Here is a 19,766-nt window from a genome sequence, read left to right as displayed (position 1 = left end):
GGTTAATTTATTATACATTAGTAGGTTAATGTATGATATTTTCAGGATTTTTGTAATACATTGGACTAGTTTATTATTTTAAAACTATTCTTTTCCATGTTTTTAGTGTACAACTGTTGGTTTGCTAAGAAAGTGCCATATTCTTCTTCTAGTTTATTAGTAGAAATATTGTGCTTCCACTAGTAGAAGACCTACTGAGTAAATAGATCTCAATTTTTTTTTAATTAATACAATTTTAACTGCTTTGTCCTGTGGCCATTTCGCCAGTGTTTCCCTCTATTGGCTGTTATCTTCAGCTGTCTGAGCTAATGGGTGGATAATGCTACGGGGTTTTTGTATATAATTTACAGCACACAAAAAATTGAGTCTATGGAGCACATGTTCAGATGCCACATGGAGGACACTACATAGCAGTACTGAGCAGTTTAGCTGTGAATCCAGCACTAGAACGAACAGCAGCATGCTCTGTGTGTGTCTCCGCCTCTCACTTTAACTCTGCTCCTCCCCTCTTATACTTGAATAGGCAACTGTATCTTGATTCCTTTGTGAGCTGGTAGTCCATCATGTCTTGATGGATTTTGCATTTTTTTTTCTTAATAGGTGATAAGTTCAAGAGGCTGGAAGAGAAGTGCATCATAAGTGGAGGAAAAAAAGCTGATTTCTCTACCGTATTATTCTCTGCTCACATGTCCATTTTTCCATTTTAGGAACAGACTAGCGGAATTTATAACCAAAACAGATCCGTTTGCTAACTGATGTAAAAGGAAGCAGAGGGGCGCAATTGATTGTCACGGGATCCGTCTGGTTTCCATTTGGTCTCCTTTTTTGGAATAGAAGAAAAGGAATAAGCAGAACTTTCCCCCCCCCATTCTAAAATACTGACTGCAGACGGGCACCATAAAATTGAATGGGTCCCATTTGCTTCCTTTTGCATCACTAAGCACACATTCCATTTTGGGCTTAAATCACCATTTTTTCTGGTCCTAAAATGAACCAGACAGAGAGATGTGTATCCAGCCTTCCAAAGTTTCTTACTTTCCCTTATACTATTGATTTATGCAGAGTTTGTGGAAACAGCAGTGATCTCTTAATGCTGATGAAAATAAACCAGGGAAAAAAGAATAAGAAGTTCAGTGTGATTATAGCTCTTACATCAGAAATATTACTTTGTTTCCAACCAGGGATCCAAATATTTCTTTGCATTATCTCTTTTGTCAACTGATCTTGCTCTTTATGTACCCAGTAGCCTGCATGCTGCGACCATTCAGAGCGGAGCAAATAGCCTCCATCCTATATATTTATGGTCGCTGTTAGGACAAGTGTCCCTGCTGTTACACAGGTTTGAAGGCCAGCGAAGCCTCTTAATAAATGGCCTCCATTACCTCTGTCGTGCATTATAATAATTTGTGTGCTTTTGTTGTGCATTAGCAGTTTGCACAATTTGCTTTAGAAAATTTCACATTTTCAGTGGGAACAAAATTAAAGATGGAAAGCAAAATGCAGACACTGAAAATGCAAATACTGTGTCTTTAATGGCAAACGTTCTGTTTTTCTGCTGTCCTTTAGCAAGCTCATGTTGTTCGGGTGATGGAGGCTGGTTATAGGTGGTGTATAATGATGGCAGTTTCCACAATACTGCCTGAAAATTAAAGGAGTTGTGACTTCATTTTCTTAAAGGAAATCTGTTTGCACAGAAGGTATTCGCTAAGTAATAGCAGAGCAGTACCGGGCCACCATGATGTCCTTGTAGTTACCGGCAGGGCTGTGGAGTCGGTGTCATGGAAATTGAGGCGTTGAACTCGGAGGTTTGGCTTACCGACTCCACAGCCTTGGGCAGGGCTGTGGAGTCTTAATCGGAGCCCATTTTGGTGGAGTCGGTGTCATGGAAATTGAGGCGTCGAACTCGGAGGTTTGGCTTACCGACTCCACAGCCTTGGCAGGGCTGTGGAATCAGAGCCCATTTTGGTGGAGTCGGTGTCATGGAAATTGAGGAGTTGAACTCGGAGGTTTGGCTTACCGACTCCACAGCCTTGGCAGGGCTGTGGAGTCTTAATCGGAGCCCATTTTGGTGGGGTCGGTGTCATGGAAATTGAGGCGTCGAACTCGGAGGTTTGGCTTACCGACTCCACAGCCTTGGGCAGGGCTGTGGAATCAGAGCCCATTTTCGTGGAGTCGGTGTCATGGAAATTGAGGCGTTGGAGTCGGAGGTTTGTGTTATGACCTGGTGGTCAGGACAATAATGGACCTGGTGGTTAAGAGCACACGGAATGACCTGATAGTTACTGATAATAAAGGACGAGCTCTGGGACGTGGGAACTCTGCTGACCGCAATCCCTAATCCTATCACACACACTAGAAATAGCCGTGGATTGCTCCTAACGCTCCCTATGCAACTCGGCACAGCCTAAGGAACTAGCTAGCCCTGAAGATAGAAAAATAAAGCCTACCTTGCCTCAGAGAAATTCCCCAAAGGAAAAGGCAGCCCCCCACATATAATGACTGTGAGTAAAGATGAAAATACAAACACAGAGATGAAATAGATTAAGCAAAGTGAGGCCCGACTTACTGAACAGACTGAGGATAGGAAAGGTTGCTTTGCGGTCAGCACAAAAACCTACAAAAAGACCACGCAGAGGGCGCAAAAAGACCCTCCGCACCGACTCACGGTGCGGAGGCGCTCCCTCTGCGTCCCAGAGCTTCCAGCAAGCAAGACAACAATAAAAATAGCAAGCTGGACAGAAAAATAGCAAACCAAAGAAAAACAAGCAGGAACTTAGCTTCTGCTGGGAAGACAGGTCACAAGAACGATCCAGGAGTGAACTAGACCAATACTGGAACATTGACAGGTGGCATGGAGCAAAGATCTAAGTGGAGTTAAATAGAGCACCCAGCTAACGAATTAACCTCGTCACCTGTGGAAGGAAACTCAGAAACACCCACCAGAGGAAGTCCATGGACAGAACCAGCCGAAGTACCATTCATGACCACAGGAGGGAGCCCGACAACAGAATTCACAACAGTACCCCCCCCCCCTTGAGGAAGGGTCACCGAACCCTCACCAGAGGCCCCAGGCCGACCAGGATGAGCCAAATGAAAGGCATAAACCAGATCGGCAGCATGAACATCAGAAGCAAAAACCCAGGAATTATCTTCCTGACCATAACCCTTCCACTTGACCAGGTACTGGAGTTTCCGTCTCGAAATACGAGAATCCAAAATCTTCTCCACCACATACTCCAACTCCCCCTCAACCAACACCGGGGCAGGAGGATCAACGGATGGAACCACAGAACCACAGGCGCCACGTATCTCCACAATAATGACTTATGGAACACATTATGGATGGCAAAAGAAGCAGGAATGGCCAAACGAAATGACACAGGATTGATAACCTCAGAAATCTTATACGGACCAATGAAACGAGGCTTAAACTTAGGAGAGGAAACCTTCATAGGAACATAACGAGACGACAACCAAACCAAATCCCCAACACGAAGTCGGGGACCCACACAGCGCCGGCGGTTAGCGAAACGTTGAGCTTTCTCCTGGTACAATGTCTAATTGTCCACCACATGAGTCCAAATCTGCTGCAACCTATCCACCACAGTATCTACACCAGGACAGTCCGAAGACTCAACCTGCCCTGAAGAGAAACGAGGATGGAAACCAGAATTGCAGAAAAACGGCGAAACCAAAGTAGCCGAGCTGGCCCGATTATTAAGGGCGAACTCAGCCAACGGCAAAAAGGACACCCAATCATCCTGATCAGCAGAAACAAAGCATCTCCGATATGTTTCCAAAGTTTGATTAGTTCGTTCAGTTTGGCCATTTGTCTGAGGATGGAAAGCCGAGGAAAAAGACAAATCAATGCCCATCCTAGCACAAAAGGATCGCCAAAACCTCGAAACAAACTGGGAACCTCTGTCAGAAACGATGTTCTCCGGGATACCATGTAAACGAACCACATGCTGGAAAAATAATGGCACCTAATCAGAGGAGGAAGGCAATTTAGACAAAGGTACCAAATGGACCATCTTAGAAAAGCGATCACAAACCACCCAAATGACCGACATCTTTTGAGAGACGGGGAGATCCGAAATAAAATCCATAGAAATATGCGTCCAGGGCCTCTTCGGGACCGGCAAGGGCAAAAGCAACCCACTGGCACGAGAACAGCAGGGCTTAGCCCGAGCACAAGTCGCACATCCCGTGACAAAGATGGCCACCAAAAGGATCTAGCCACCAAATCTCTGGTACCAAAGATTCCAGGATGCCCAGCCAACACTGAACAATGAATCTCAGAGATAACTCTACTAGTCCATCTATCAGGGACAAAAAGTTTCTCCGCTGGGCAACGGTCAGGTCTATCAGCCTGAAATTTTTACAGCACCCGCCGCAAACCAGGGGAGATGGCAGACAAAATTACCCCCTCTTTGAGAATACCCGCCGTCTCAGGAACACCCGGAGAGTCAGGCACAAAACTCCTTGACAGGGCATCAGCCTTCACATTCTTAGAGCCCGGAAGGTACGAAACCACAAAATCAAAACGGGAGAAAAATAATGACCATCGAGCCTGTCTCGGATTCAACCGTTTGGCAGACTCAAGATAAGTCAAATTCTTGTGATCTGTCAAGACCACCACGCGATGCTTGGCTCCTTCCAGCCAATGACGCCACTCCTCGAATGCCCACTTCATGGCCAACAATTCACGATTACCAACATCATAGTTACGCTCAGCAGGAGAAAACTTTCTAGAAAAGAAAGCACATGGCTTCATCACCGAGCCCTCAGAACTTCTTTGCGACAAAACAGCCCCTGCTCCAATCTCAGAAGCATCAACCTCAACCTGAAACGGAAGAGAAACATCTGGCTGGCACAACACAGGGGCAGAAGAAAAACGACGCTTCAACTCCTGAAAAGCCTCTACAGCCGCAGAAGACCAATTGACCACATCAGCACCCTTCTTGGTCAAATCAGTCAACGGTTTAGCAACAGTAGAAAAATTAGCGATGAAGCGCCGATAAAAATTAGCAAAGCCCAGGAACTTTTGCAGGCTCTTCACAGATGTCGGCTGAGTCCAATCGTAAATGGCCTGGACTTTAACAGGGTCCATCTCGATAGTAGAAGGGGAAAAAATGAACCCCAAAAATGAAACCTTCTGAACTCCAAAGAGACACTTTGACCCCTTCACAAACAAGGAATTCGCACGAAGGACCTGGAACACCATTCTGACCTGCTTCACATGAGACTCCCAATCATCCGAAAAGACCAAAATATCATCCAAATACACAATCAGGAATTTATCCAGGTACTCTCGGAAGATGTCATGCATAAAGGACTGAAATACTGATGGAGCATTGGAAAGCCCGAATGGCATAACCAGGTACTCAAAATGGCCCTCGGGCGTATTAAATGCTGTTTTGCATTCATCGCCTTGTTTAATACGCACAAGATTATACGCCCCTCGAAGATCTATCTTGGTGAACCAACTAGCCCCTTTAATACGAGCAAACAAATCAGACAGCAACGGCAAAGGATACTGAAATTTGACTGTAATTTTATTAAGAAGGCGGTAATCAATACAAGGTCTCAAAGAACCATCCTTCTTGGCCACAAAAAAGAACCCTGCTCCTAACGGTGATGACGACGGGCGAATATGGCCTTTCTCCAAGGATTCCTTTATATAACTCCGCATAGCGGCGTGTTCTGGCACAGATAAATTGAACAATCGGCCCTTAGGAAACTTACTACCAGGAATCAAATTAATTGCACAATCGCAATCCCTATGAGGAGGTAGGGCACTGGCTTTGGGCTCATCAAATACATCCCGATAATCCGACAAAAACTCTGGAACTTCAGAAGGAGTGGAAGAAGAAATAGACAAAAATGGAACATCACCATGTACCCCCTGGCAACCCCAGCTGGACACAGACATAGATTTCCAGTCCAATACTGGATTATGAACCTGTAGCCATTGCAAACCCAAAACGACCACATCATACAGATTATGCAACACCAGAAAGCGGATATCCTCCTGATGTGCAGGAGCCATGCACATGGTCAATTGGGTCCAGTACTGAGGCTTATTCTTGGCCAAAGGCGTAGCATCAATTCCTCTCAATGGAATAGGATACTGCAAGGGCTCCAAGAAAAAACCACAGCGCCTAGCATACTCCAAGTCCATCAAATTCAGGGCAGCGCCTGAATCCACAAATGCCATAACAGAATAGGATGACAAAGAGCAAATCAGAGTAACGGACAATAGAAATTTAGACTGTACCGTACCAATGGTGGCAGACCTAGCGAACCGCTTAGTGCGCTTAGGACAATCGGAGATAGCATGAGTGGAATCACCACAGTAAAAACACAGCCCATTCCGACGTCTGTGTTCTTGCCGTTCAGCTCTGGTCAAAGTCCTATCACATTGTATAGGCTCAGGCCCATGCTCAGATAGTACCGCCAAATGGTGCATAGCTTTACGCTCACGCAAGCGTCGATCGATCTGAATGGCCAAAGACATAGACTCATTCAGACCAGCAGGCATGGGAAATCCCACCATGACATCCTTAAGGGCTTCAGAGAGACCCTTTCTGAAGATTGCTGCCAGGGCACATTCATTCCACTGAGTGAGCACAGACCACTTTCTAAACTTCTGACAATATATCTCCGCTTCATCCTGACCCTGACACAGAGCCAGCAAGATTTTCTCTGCCTGATCCACTGAATTAGGTTCGTCATAAAGCAATCCAAGCGCCAGGAAAAACGCATCAACATCACGCAATGCCTGATCTCCTGGCGCAAGGGAAAATGCCCAGTCTTGAGGGTCACCACGTAACAAAGAAATAATGATCTTTACTTGTTGAACAGAGTCACCTGAGGAGCGAGGTTTCAAGGCAAGAAACAATTTACAATTATTTTTGAAATTCAAGAACTTAGATCTATCACCAAAAAACAAATCAGGAATTGGAATCCTAGGCTCTGAAATCGGATTCTGAACCACAAAATCTTGAATGTTTTGTACCCTTGTGAGATTATCCATCCAAGAGGACAGACCTTGAATGTCCATGTTTACACCTGTGTCCTGAACCACCCAGAGGTAAAGGGGAAAAGAGAGACAAAACACACTGCAAAGAAAAAAAAATGGTCTCAGAACTTCTCTTATCCCTCTATTGAGATGCATTAGTACTTTGGGCCACCTGTACTGTTATGACTTGGTGGTCAGGACAATAATGGACCTGGTGGTTAAGAGCACACGGAATGACCTGATAGTTACTGATAATAAAGGACGAGCTCTGGGACGTGGGAACTCTGCTGACCGCAATCCCTAATCCTATCACACACACTAGAAATAGCCGTGGATTGCTCCTAACGCTCCCTATGCAACTCGGCACAGCCTAAGGAACTAGCTAGCCCTGAAGATAGAAAAATAAAGCCTACCTTGCCTCAGAGAAATTCCCCAAAGGAAAAGGCAGCCCCCCCACATATAATGACTGTGAGTAAAGATGAAAATACAAACACAGAGATGAAATAGATTAAGCAAAGTGAGGCCCGACTTACTGAACAGACTGAGGATAGGAAAGGTTGCTTTGCGGTCAGCACAAAAACCTACAAAAAGACCACGCAGAGGGCGCAAAAAGACCCTCCGCACCGACTCACGGTGCGGAGGCGCTCCCTCTGCGTCCCAGAGCTTCCAGCAAGCAAGACAACTATAAAAATAGCAAGCTGGACAGAAAAATAGCAAACCAAAGAAAACAGGTTTGGCTTACCGACTCCACAGCCTTGGTTACTGGTAGCGTAAATGGCATATTTTAGTCCTGTATGTGGGGCACCGCACTGAGCAGTCATGGTTGTGCTCAGTCATTCCCGCTGTTAACGTGATGGATATCCCGCTTACCCTGTAAATGTGCCACCTGGCTACGATCAGGCATGATTTGGAGTACAGCCGTGACTTCTCGGAGCTATGTCCCAGGTGATCGGAACTTTAACATTGTTCTGTTTCTTCTACACTGGAATATAGGCATCACTTATACGGTAACTGTACGCCATAGACTGGCCTTCCTCTACTTAGGCAAAATTAGTTTCTTTCAGCAAGAAAGCCAATGCCACCTAGAAGATGTAGCTACCCTCTAATCCAGTGGCCTTTTCCATGGCTTGTTGAAGGGAATCTGTCAGTAAGATCATCCCGACCCTTTTTTGTCCCCTCCAAATCGCATATTTGGGTATGCAGCTCTATGAAATGTAAATCGATCAACAACATGCTGTATTCCTGAAAAATTCATTTTTCAATCATATGCGAATGAGACGTTAAGTGCTCTGGAAATAAAAAAGCACTTCTCTGTCTCCCAAAGTTGTTTCTATGCCCCCATCATCAGCCTCGTTAGTATCATTGATAGCTCACTGTTTGATTTAATTGCCTGGTGTCTGAGGTCACCCCACCCAGGCGATGATCAAGCTAAAGAGAATGGTGCTGGGTGGGAAAACTAGTTACTGTAAGTGCTATGCATGCCCAGGGCACTTAACGCCTCATTTGTATAAGAATTCAAGTGCTACTTTCTGAGGAACACAGCAACAGATAGAAGATATAAACGTGTTAATGCATTTCCATTTCAGAGACCTGCATGACCATTGTCAGGAACCAGCCAGGGAGATCATGCAGATATCCCACTGATGCCACCACTGTCACGGACCAGCACTCCACTGCTTCCAATCGTCAGGATAACTACGCAGTTGACTGATGATTAATGGACAAGGCCACGGCTGCTTTCGCTACTAGGCCGGCTATTAGGGAACTCACAGTGAATGTATACTATATACACATCCGATTCCAACATGTGGAATATATATATATATAAAAAATATATATATATATATATATATATATATATACACTTCGGAACTGTCACCACCAAGCTTCGCAATAACCTAAGAAAAATTAGCTGCCACCACCACTCGTTTATACAGGCCGATAGGACACCTGTTACAGGTAGCGTATGGCTTCAGAGATGCGGTTTATTGAGCAAGAGGAACAGGGCTATTTAATTTTGTATATTTAATTGGAAAAGTAGGCAACGTTTATAAAAATATACAATAAGGGACAAAACAATACAGTGTATATACAATAACATAAAATAAAAAGGGATAGCGAAAGAAAATGACTAAACCTGGGAATTGCTCTGTCACGGGAATTGCTCTGTTCTTTATGGAGGGAAGTTTTTTTTAGGAAAATGGAACAATTGTACAGCAACTGTGTGTTCCAGAGTTGAAAAAATAATATATATAATTATAATTCAAAATCTGATTTTATGAGATAAGTCACTCCAACATACCTCCTCTTGGTGAGCTCATATGGGTGGTCAATGGGATGTGGCTAGGTCCCCAAAAATTTAGATCCCCAGTTTTCAGGATATCTGTCCACCTGGATGTCCCAGGTGGGAGATATTAATGCCATGTTTCCTGTCATGATTTTACCTTTCCATAGACCGGAAACATGGCATATATATCGTCATCCATCAACCGATATTAATTTGGGGCTGATGCACAGACCACCCAGTGATGTAAGTAAATGCATTACGTTAGTTACAACGCCGAAAATATATCTCCCATAACTATAGGACCTATGCCTGTCACAAAAACCCCAATATTCACAACTGTAATTGGGCTCCAAAGAGTCTGCTTGTGATTGTTTTGAACATAGGAAGTCTTCCCTCCACAGGTCCCCTCCCTGACTTTTCTACAAACTGTGCCTGGACTTTTGTGTTTACTATCCATCATTTCTGGTCGGGGAAGAAAGTCCAGAACTTTTAGTCGCTGGACTCCCCGTAGACATCGCTGAATCGGCGTGTGTGACGACGATTCAGCGATGTCTTCGCTGGTAACCAGGGTAAACATCGGGTTACTAAGCGCAGGGCTGCGCTTAGTAACCCGATGTTTACCCTGGTTACCATCGTTAAAATAAGAAAAACAACCGCTACATACTTACCTATCGCTGTCTGTCCTCGGCGCTCTGCTTCTCTGCTCTGGCTGTGAGCGCCGGGCAGCCGGAAAGCAGAGCGGTGACGTCACCGCTCTGCTTTCCGGCCGCTGTGCTTACAGCCAGACCAGAGAAGCAGAGCGCCGGGGACAGACAGCGATAAGTATGTAGCGGTTGTTTTTTTTACTTTAACGATGGTAACCAGGGTAAACATCGGGTTACTAAGCGCGGCCCTGCGCTTAGTAACCCGATGTTTACCCTGGTTACCGGGGACCTCGGGATCGTTGGTCGCTGGAGAGCTGTCTGTGTGACAGCTCTCCAGCGACCAAACAGCGACGCTGCAGTGATCCGGATCGTTGTCGGTATCGCTGCAGCGTCGCTTAGTGTGACGGTACCTTAACCCACTTTAATTACATGTTCACAGCAGGGGGTCCTAGCTGAATAGTGGGGTGTTTTAGAGTGATAGCTCTTTTTCCCTTCAATTCATGATGAAGCCATGCTTCAATCCACAACATGAGGGTGACATGTCTACTCTCAAGAGATGGATTTCTAGATTTTACAATGACACCTATGACACCCATTTATGTGGTTTGTGGAGGGGAGGGGTCGATGTTACTGACAGATTCCCTTTTAAAAGATTCAGACACTGATTCATAAGCCAGTTACATTTCCTTGGTTGCAATTGCAAAATAAACTAATTTGCATGCTTCAGTACTTCCCTTCTGACAATCTGTTTGAGTATTACCAGTGCATGCTTGTAGATCTAAATAAATCTTCACCGGAAGTGTAAAAAAAACAAAAAACAAAAACACAGCTTAGGACTTTAGAGTAGAGAGAGGAGAGTACGGAATTTTTAATTGAAGGGCATTAAAGTGGTTATATTGTTAAAGAGTTAGACATATAGTATGAAATTCACTATTCGTTTCGAACAACCCCTATAAGATGCCTTTTTTTTAAAGTGAACCTGTCTGCAAAGATTTCTTTCTGAAACAGTGTGTTCTCAGTGGGCACATACCCAGTATATTTTCCGTCTTGATCTTCTGGATGGATTATTCTCTATGTATTTCTGTAGCAGAGATATATACGAGAATATGTGCAGCTTACATTGAACGCCACCTGTCAATTTATGGGGTATGTCAATTAATGTTAAAGTAGATTTGACCCACGGAAAGCAAAATGGATGAAATTCCTCAACACATTTCATTGCAGATTTTGACTTCCCCATTGAAGTCAAGGGTGGAAAATCCTCACTATATTGCGTAGTGAATGCACACTTTAAATTGACATGCTACAGACTTAAAAATCTCCACGGCAGGTCATTTTCGGCGGAGACAAGTTCTGCAGTGTTTAGATGGAGTTTGGTAAAATCTCATCCAGAGAGCTGATCTGTAATCCACTGCAGAGTTTCCACACTAATCTTCACAGAACGTCCGCAGCTGTTCCATTGTGTGTGCATTCACCCTTAGGGCTCGTGCAGTCAACCGTTTATTTTGGTTCTACCACAATCCTGCAACATATCGGTCACACTCGGATTAATGTTATTCTATGGGGCCGTGAATATGTCCAATTGTTTCCTCCGACCATTGAATCTGTCCAAGGAAGAAATTTCAGCATGCCTCATTTGCATACGAAAATCGGATTGCACTTGGCCATGCAAGTCAATGAGTCCATGGAAACAATCTGATTGCGCTCGGAGGACATCGAAGTGCAGTCTGATTTTCACGGACTAACAGAATGGAGAAATGTTTTATCCTTATCGTCTCATCCGAGTGATCAAAGTGTGATGGGCATAATAGGCCAGATTCTTTTAGATGAGCGAAGATACGGTAGTGTGACCCCCCAGCCTTACTCAGAGATCTTTATCCATACACAGACTGGCTTAGCTCGACCTTGGGTAAGTCTTATAGAACTGCATTCCATAGGCTCCAGGTGTGCAGACCACCAAAATAAATGAGCTTGAGCTAGGCTATATAACTAATGCATTTTAATTAGTTGGGGTTCCCTCATTATTAGATAGTTCCTATGACCTGGGTCTCTGAATTCTCAATTTCAAACCTGTGCTCAGAAGGGCAGTGTCGACATGTAAAAAGAGCAGTATCTGTAGGGGTATGGCAGGCCTCCAATTACAGTAGCTAAGGCTACGTTCACATTAGCGTTGCGCGCCGGTGCGTCGGCGACGCAACGCGCGACGCACAAAAAACGCGTGCAAAAACGCTGCGTTTTGCGACGCGTGCGTCGTTTTTTGATGAAAATCGGACGCACGAAAAATGCAACTTGTTGCATTTTCGTGCGTCCGACGCTAGCGTCGAAAACGACGCACATGTCGAAAAACGCTAACAAAAAAACGCACGCGTCCCCTATGTTAAACATAGGAGCGCGTCGCCGCTGCGTCGCCGACGCAACAGCGACGCACATTAGCGTAACGCTAATGTGAACGTAGCCTAAGCTAGTGTCCTCTATGCATCAGTTGTGATGGAGAAGGGGGCTGGCTTATACATTGAAATAATAACTTAGCCCACCCCATTCACACACTGCTCCGTTCATTTGCCAAAACAGGAAAAACTTTTCTATGTCAAGTACAAGATTGTAACTGAAGCTGCCGGGACCTTGGATGGACCAGTTAGAGAAGGATCAGGGTAACTGATGTGCTGTTGATTGGTGGGGCCGATTTCTGAGACCCTCAACGATCAGGCGAAAAACCGCTGGAAAGTGTGCAACTCTTGCATGGCAGACACAGAGCTATATATGAGCTCAATACTACATCTATGAGTCTATACACAGTTGTGTGATGAGAGTGGTGCATGGACCCATCGCAATCCCTATAGAATCTAAAAAAAAATTATAAATGATAGTTCCCTTTCATAGCCCATTTATGTATATATTTTTTTTACTTAAAAAAACCCTATGTATTTCCAAAAATAACTAAATTCCAATATCCAGAGAGAGATTTTTCTTAGTATGCGCCGGAGGTAAATTCTTGTCTGTGACTACGTCTCAGTGTTGGAGGCGGGCTAAAGTCATCTCTTGTCATTTCCATAAGGCGTGTGGTTTGGATGTGGGCTGGTTTATAGGAGAAGTGTAAAGTACAAGATATTGAGATGTAAATCCTGCACTGCTGCTACCATTCATTTTTATATTTTGTGTTGATACAACCTTTTCCTCTTTTATCCCAGCTGTGGAGAGCGGATCCGAAGCCGTCGTTAAGCTGCTGCTAAAATATAAAGCAAACATAAACGGGCCACATGCTTGTTCAGGGTGGAATCCGCTTCATCAGGCTTCATATATGGTAAGCAGGAACGCATCATGATGACAAGACAGACTATATGTTGTTTTCCTAACCAACCCAATGAAAGGATTTCCAATTTTATAGATTACCGTTCGTTACCTACGTTACTGATCCCTTTCAGAGGTGGCCGGTTTCCTAGGCACAAAGGATAGTACTTGCAAACTATTTTCTATGCAGCTGGCTGTAATTTTTTATGTTTGTGTAATCTCACTTTCCGTCCACTTAGCTTGATTGACGGTTCCTCAGTGTACCTCCTCCCTGCTCCTGACATCACACACAGCTAAGTACAAGCTGCAGGTGTTAGTCAGGCTGAATGCACTTGGTTTTTATGAGTTCTTTCAGTTTTTACCTGGACTAATAAAATGCTCATCTTAATATCGGCATCCGACAGCTATTTTGACACAGATTTTCAAAATAAGTACAACAGTCTCATCAGATCTCAGAGATCTACCTAAATATGTATGCCGTTTATATTGCGAAATCTAGTATCAGATCCACTTTATGTTGTTGGATGGTGTGGATACAGCCTATGTTCTTTTTTGGATTGTGAGATTAGACATAATATATCACTTATACAGATTACTTTTAAGACCTTCATACCTAGGTGATTTTTCATTTATTGTGCTTTCATGTTTTTTGCTCCCTTTCTTCCAAAAGCCGTCATTTTTATTTTTTATTTGCATCATTATTTCTGAATGAGGGCTTGCTTTTTGTTGGACGAGTTGTAGTTTGGAATGATGACACAATTCATTTTACCATATAATGTGATGGAAAAACATAAAAATTCAAAGTTGGATGAAATCTTGAAAAAAATATTCTGCCATTGTTTTTTTTTTTTATTACGCTTTTAATGTGTTCAAGATATGGGAAAATGATCTGGAAACAAGATTTTCCTGGTCAGTACGATAATGGCAATACCAAATTCACTTATTTATTTTTTTGTAAATGTTGAAAAAAATGTTTAATTTTTTTTTAAATTGGGGTTTGCGCTGCACCCTGAGGCCGTTAGTGGGTGTCCAGTCGTGGCAACCCCTCTGACAATACATAGTTATACGAAGGCTTCTTTTTTTTCCACTTATTTACCATACAGGTTAGTTAATTTTACATTTTGATAGGCCATACTTTAATGGATGTGCAAATACCAAATATGTTTATTTTTTTAATTTCTTTATTTTTAATTAGGAGAAATTGGGGGGATTATAATTTTTTTTTTTAACCCCTTAAGCCCCGAGGGTGGTTTGCACGTTAATGACCGGGCCAATTTTTACAATTCTGACCACTGTCCCTTTATGAGGTTATAACTCTGGAACGCTTCAACGGATCTTGGCGATTCTGACATTGTTTTCTCGTGACATATTGTACTTCATTTTAGTAGTAACATTTATTCGATATAACTTGCGTTTATTTGTGAAAAAAACGGAAATTTGGCGAAAATTTTGAAAATTTCGCAATTTTCCAACTTTAAATTTTTATGCCCTTAAATCACAGAGATATGTCACGCAAAATACTTAATAAGTAACATTTCCCACATGTCTCCTTTACATCAGCACAATTTTGGAACCAAAATTTTTTTTTGTTAGGGAGTTATAAGGGTTCAAAGTTGACCAGCAATTTCTCATTTTTACAACACCATTTTTTTTTAGGGACCACATCTCATTTGATGTCATTTTGAGGGGTCTATATGATAGAAAATACCCAAGTGTGACACCATTCTAAAAACTGCACCCCTCAAGGTGCTCAAAACCACATTCAAGAAGTTTATTAACCCTTCAGGGGTTTCACAGGAATTTTTGGAATGTTTAAATAAAAATGAATATTTAACTTTTTTTCACACAAAATTTATTTCAGCTCCAATTTGTTTTATTTTACCAAGGGTAACAGGATAAAATGGATGCCAAACATTGTTGTACAATCTGTACTGAGTACGCTGATACCCCATATGTGGGGGTAAACCACTGTTTGGGCGCATGGCAGAGCTCGGAAGGGAAGGAGCGCCATTTGACTTTTAAATGCAAAATTGACAGGAATTGAGATGGGACACCATGTTGCGTTTGGAGAGCCACTGATGTGCCTAAACATTGAAACCCCCCACAAGTGACACCATTTTGGAAAGTAGACACCCTAAGGAACTTATCTAGATGTGTGGTGACCACTTTGACCCACCAATTGCTTCACAGAAGTTTATAATGCAGAGCCGTAAAAATAAAAAATCATATTTTTTCACAAAAATGATCTTTTCGCCCCCAATTTTTTATTTTCCCAAGAGTAAGAGAAGAAATTGAACCTCAAAAATTGTTGGCCAATTTGTCCTGAGTACGCTGATACCCCGTATATGGGTGTAAACCATTGTTTGGGCGTATGGCAGAGCTCGGAAGGGAAGGAGCGCCATTTTACTTTTCAATGCAAAATTGACTGGAATTGAGATGGGATGCCATGTTGCGTTTGGAGAGCCCCTGATGTGCCTAAACATTGAAATCCCCACAAGTGACACCATTTTGGAAAGTAGACCCCTTAAGGAACTTATCTAGAGGTGTGGTGAGCACTTTGACCCAACAAGTGCTTCACAGAAGTTTATAATGCAGAGCCGTAAAAATAAAAAATCATATTTTTTCACAAAAATAATCTTTTCGCCACCAATTTTTTATTTTCCCAAGGGTAAGAGAAGAAATTAGACCACAAAAGTTGTTGTGCAATTTGTCCTGAGTGCGACGATACCCCATATGTGGGGGTAAACCACTGTTTGGGCGCATGGCAGAGCTCGGAAGGAAAGGAGCGCCATTTGACTTTTCAATGCAAAATTGACTGGAATTGAGATGGGACGCCATGTTGCGTTTGGAGAGCCCCTGATGTGCCTAAACATTAAAAACCCCCACAAGTGACACCATTTTGGAAACTAGACCCTCTAAGGAACTTATCTAGATGTGTTTTGAGAGCTTTGAACCCCCAAGTGTTTCACTACAGTTTATAACGCAGAGCCGTTAAAATAAATTTATTTTTTTTTCGCAAAAATTTTTTAGCCCCCAGTTTTGTATTTTCACAAGGGTAACATAATAAATTGGACCCCAAAAGTTGTTGTCCAATTTGTCCTGAGTACGCTGATACCCCATATGTGGGGGGGAACCACTGTTTGGGCGCATGGCAGAGCTCGGAAGGGAAGGAGCGCCATTTGGAATGCAGACTTAGATGGATTGGTCTGCAGGAGTCACGTTGCATTTGCAGAGCCCCTGATGTACCCAAACAGTACAAACCCCCCACAAGTGACCCCATATTAGAAACTAGACCTCCCATGGAACTTATCTAGATGTGTTGTGAGAACTTTGAACCCCTAAGTGTTTCACTACAGTTTATAACGCAGACCCGTGAAAATAAAAATTCTTTTTTTTTTCACAAAAATGATTTTTTAGCCCCCAGCTTTGTATTTTTACAAGGGTAACAGAATAAATTGGACCCCAAAAGTTGTTGTTCAATTTGTCCTGAGTACGCTGATACCCCATATGTGGGGGGGAACCACTGTTTGGGCTCATGGCAGAGCTCGGAAGGGAAGGAGCGCCATTTGGAATGCAGACTTAGATGGATTGGTCTGCAGGCGTCACGTTGCATTTGCAGAGCCCCTGATGTACCCAAACAGTAGAAACCACCCACAAGTGACCCCATATTGGAAACTAGACCTCCCATGGAACTTATCTAGATGTGTTGTGAAAACTTTGAACCCCCAAGTATTTCACTACAGTTTACAACGCAGAGCCGTGAAAATAAAAATCCTTTTTTTTCCCACAAAAATGATTTTTAGCCCCCCAAATTTTTATTTTCCCAAGGATAACAAGAGAACTTGGACCCAAAAAGTTGTTGTCCAATTTGTCTCGAGTACGCTGATACCCCATATGTTGGGGTAAACCCCTGTTTGGGCGCACGGGAGAGCTCGGAAGTGAAGGAGCACTGTTTTACTTTTTCAATGCAGAATTGGCTGGAATTGAGATCGGACGCCATGTCGCGTTTGGAGAGCCCCTGATGTGTCTAAACAGTGGAAACCCCCCAATTATAAATGAAACCCTAATCCAAACGCACCACTAACCCTAATCCCAACTGTAACCCTAACCACACACCTAACCCAGACACACCCCTAATTCTAATCCCAACCCTAATCCCAACCGTAAATGTAATCCAAACCCTAACCCTAGCCCTAACCCTAGCCCTAACCCTAACCGGAAAATGGAAATAAATACATTTTTTTTAATTTTATTATTTTTCCCTAAGGCTAGGTTCACATTGCGTTAGGGAAATCCGTTTAGCACTAGCGGATTGCGCTAACACAATGTCTTTTTAGGTGTCGTGTTTAGTGGTCGCGTTAACGTCCCCGCTCTGGAAGATCGGGGATCGGACCTCGGGCGCGCCGCGGACGCTGCAAGCAGCGTCTGAGGCGCGCCACAAAAGAATGGCACCTTGCTAGCGCGAGCCGAAAATGGCACGCTCTAGCGATGCGCTACACCTGAAAATCACATTGCTGTCAATGGTTGTGCTAACGGACCCGTTGCACGGCGTTAATTGTGACATTTTCGCCGTGCAACGCTGTCCGTTAGCGTTAACCCATTAACGCAATGTGAACCTAGCCTAACTAAGGGGGTGATGAAGGGGGGTTTGATTTACTTTTATAGCGAGTTTTTTAGCGGATTTTTATGATTGGCAGCCGTCACACACTAAAAGACGCTTTTTATAGCAAAAAAGTTTTTGCGTCTCCACATTTTGAGACCTATAATTTTTCCATATTTTGGTCCACAGAGTCATGTGAGGTCTTGTTTTTTGCGGGACGAGTTGACGTTTTTATCGGTTACATTTTCGGACACGTGACAGTTTTTGATCGCTTTTTATTCCGATTTTTTTGTGAGGCAGAATGACCAAAAACCAGCTATTCATGAATTTCTTTTGGGGGAGGCGTTTATACCGTTCCGCGTTTGGTAAAATTGATGAAGCAGTTTTATTCTTCGGGTCAGTACGATTACAGCGACACCTCATTTATATCATTTTTTTTATGTTTTGGCGCTTTTATACGATAAAAGCTATTTTATAGAAAAAATAATTATTTTGGCATCGCTTTATTCAGAGGACTATAACTTTTTTATTTTTTTGGTTATGATGCTATATGGCGGCTCGTTTTTTGCGGGACAAGATGACGTTTTCAGAGGTAACATGGTTATTTATATCTGTCTTTTTGATCGCGTGTTATTCCACTCTTTGTTCAGCGTTATGATAATAAAGCGTTGTTTTTTGGCTCGTTTTTTTTTTTTTTTTCTTACGGTGTTCACTGAAGGGGTTAACTAGTGGGCCAGTTTTATAGGTCGGGTCGTTACGGACGCGGCGATACTAAATATGTGTACTTTTATTGTTTTTTTGTTTTTTTTTATGTAAAGAAATGTATTTATGGGAATAATATTTTTTTTTTTCTGCTTTATTTAGGAATTTTTTTTTTATTTTTTTTTTTACAAGTGTGGAAATTTTTTTTTTTACTTTTTCACTTTGTCCCAGGGGGGGACATCACAGATCACCGATCTGACAGTGTGCACAGCACTCTGTTAGATCGGTGATCTGACATACAGCCGGGCAGGATTAGAGCTGCAGCTGCAGCCTGATCCTGACCCGGAAGTGCTCCCTGCAGGACCCGGATGCAGCCCGGCGGCCATTTTGGATCCGGGGACTGCAGGGAGAAGACGCTCGGTACACGGTGAGCACATCACCGTGTACCGATCGTCTCAGGGAAGCCCGCAGGGAGCCCCCTCCCTGCGCGATGCTTCCCTGCACCGCCGGCACACCGCGATCATCTTTGATCGCGGTGTGCCGGGGGTTAATGTGTCGGGAGCAGTCCGTGACCGCTCCTGGCACATAGTGCCGGATGTCAGCTGCGATAGGCAGCTGACACCCGGCCGCGATCGGCCGCGCTCCCCCCGTGAGCGCGGCCGATCGCATATGACGTACTATCCCGTCCATGGGAATTAAGTCCCAGGTCACCTGGACGGGATAGTACGTCATATGGGATTAAGGGGTTAATATATAGATTTTTTACTTTTTTTATTTTATACTTTTATTTTTTAATCTCCTTAGGGGACTAAAAACTATTTTACACAGTATTTCATTTTTTAGTGTCCCTTAGGGGACTTTAACCTGCGATCATTCGATCACATGTTCTGTATATAGTAGTATCACTGTATTGCAGTATGTAGAGGAAATTGTGGTCTCCTATGAAGCTCAGCCTGTCACTGGTCTCTACAGGAGTTCCAATTGGCAGCAGCTGCCACTCCATTTAAAAGCCATTGTCAGTCGCTGCTATTAAAAGCACATGCTGACTGTGTAATACAGCCGGCATCTTCCACTCCTGTTTATATTCTGTATTCTTCTTTTAATTCTCTGTAAATGATTATGGGGGCAACGATCTGACCTGAGATTCTGTTAACATATTGTAGAAGTATACTTCTAAGAGCTACGTAGACCACAGAAAACCATAGACGAGGAGATGTTTAT

General features: G+C 43.3%; 1 protein-coding gene across 1 annotated transcript in view; it reads left to right on the top strand.

Annotated features, from left to right (window-relative positions):
- ASB3 (ankyrin repeat and SOCS box containing 3) overlaps positions 1–19,766 on the top strand; it is a 157,230-nt gene that overhangs the window by 44,813 nt on the left and 92,651 nt on the right. Inside the window, exon 5 of the mRNA XM_069768682.1 lies at positions 13,144–13,256. Within this exon, the coding sequence (XP_069624783.1) occupies positions 13,144–13,256 (113 nt within the window). The remainder of the gene's footprint in view (positions 1–13,143; positions 13,257–19,766) is intronic.

Source organism: Ranitomeya imitator, chromosome 5 (assembly GCF_032444005.1).
Source record: "Ranitomeya imitator isolate aRanImi1 chromosome 5, aRanImi1.pri, whole genome shotgun sequence".
In the NCBI taxonomy this organism is placed as follows: Eukaryota; Metazoa; Chordata; class Amphibia; order Anura; family Dendrobatidae; genus Ranitomeya; species Ranitomeya imitator.
Note: the sequence above shows the minus strand (reverse complement) of the source record. Positions and strands in the feature narration are given on the sequence as shown.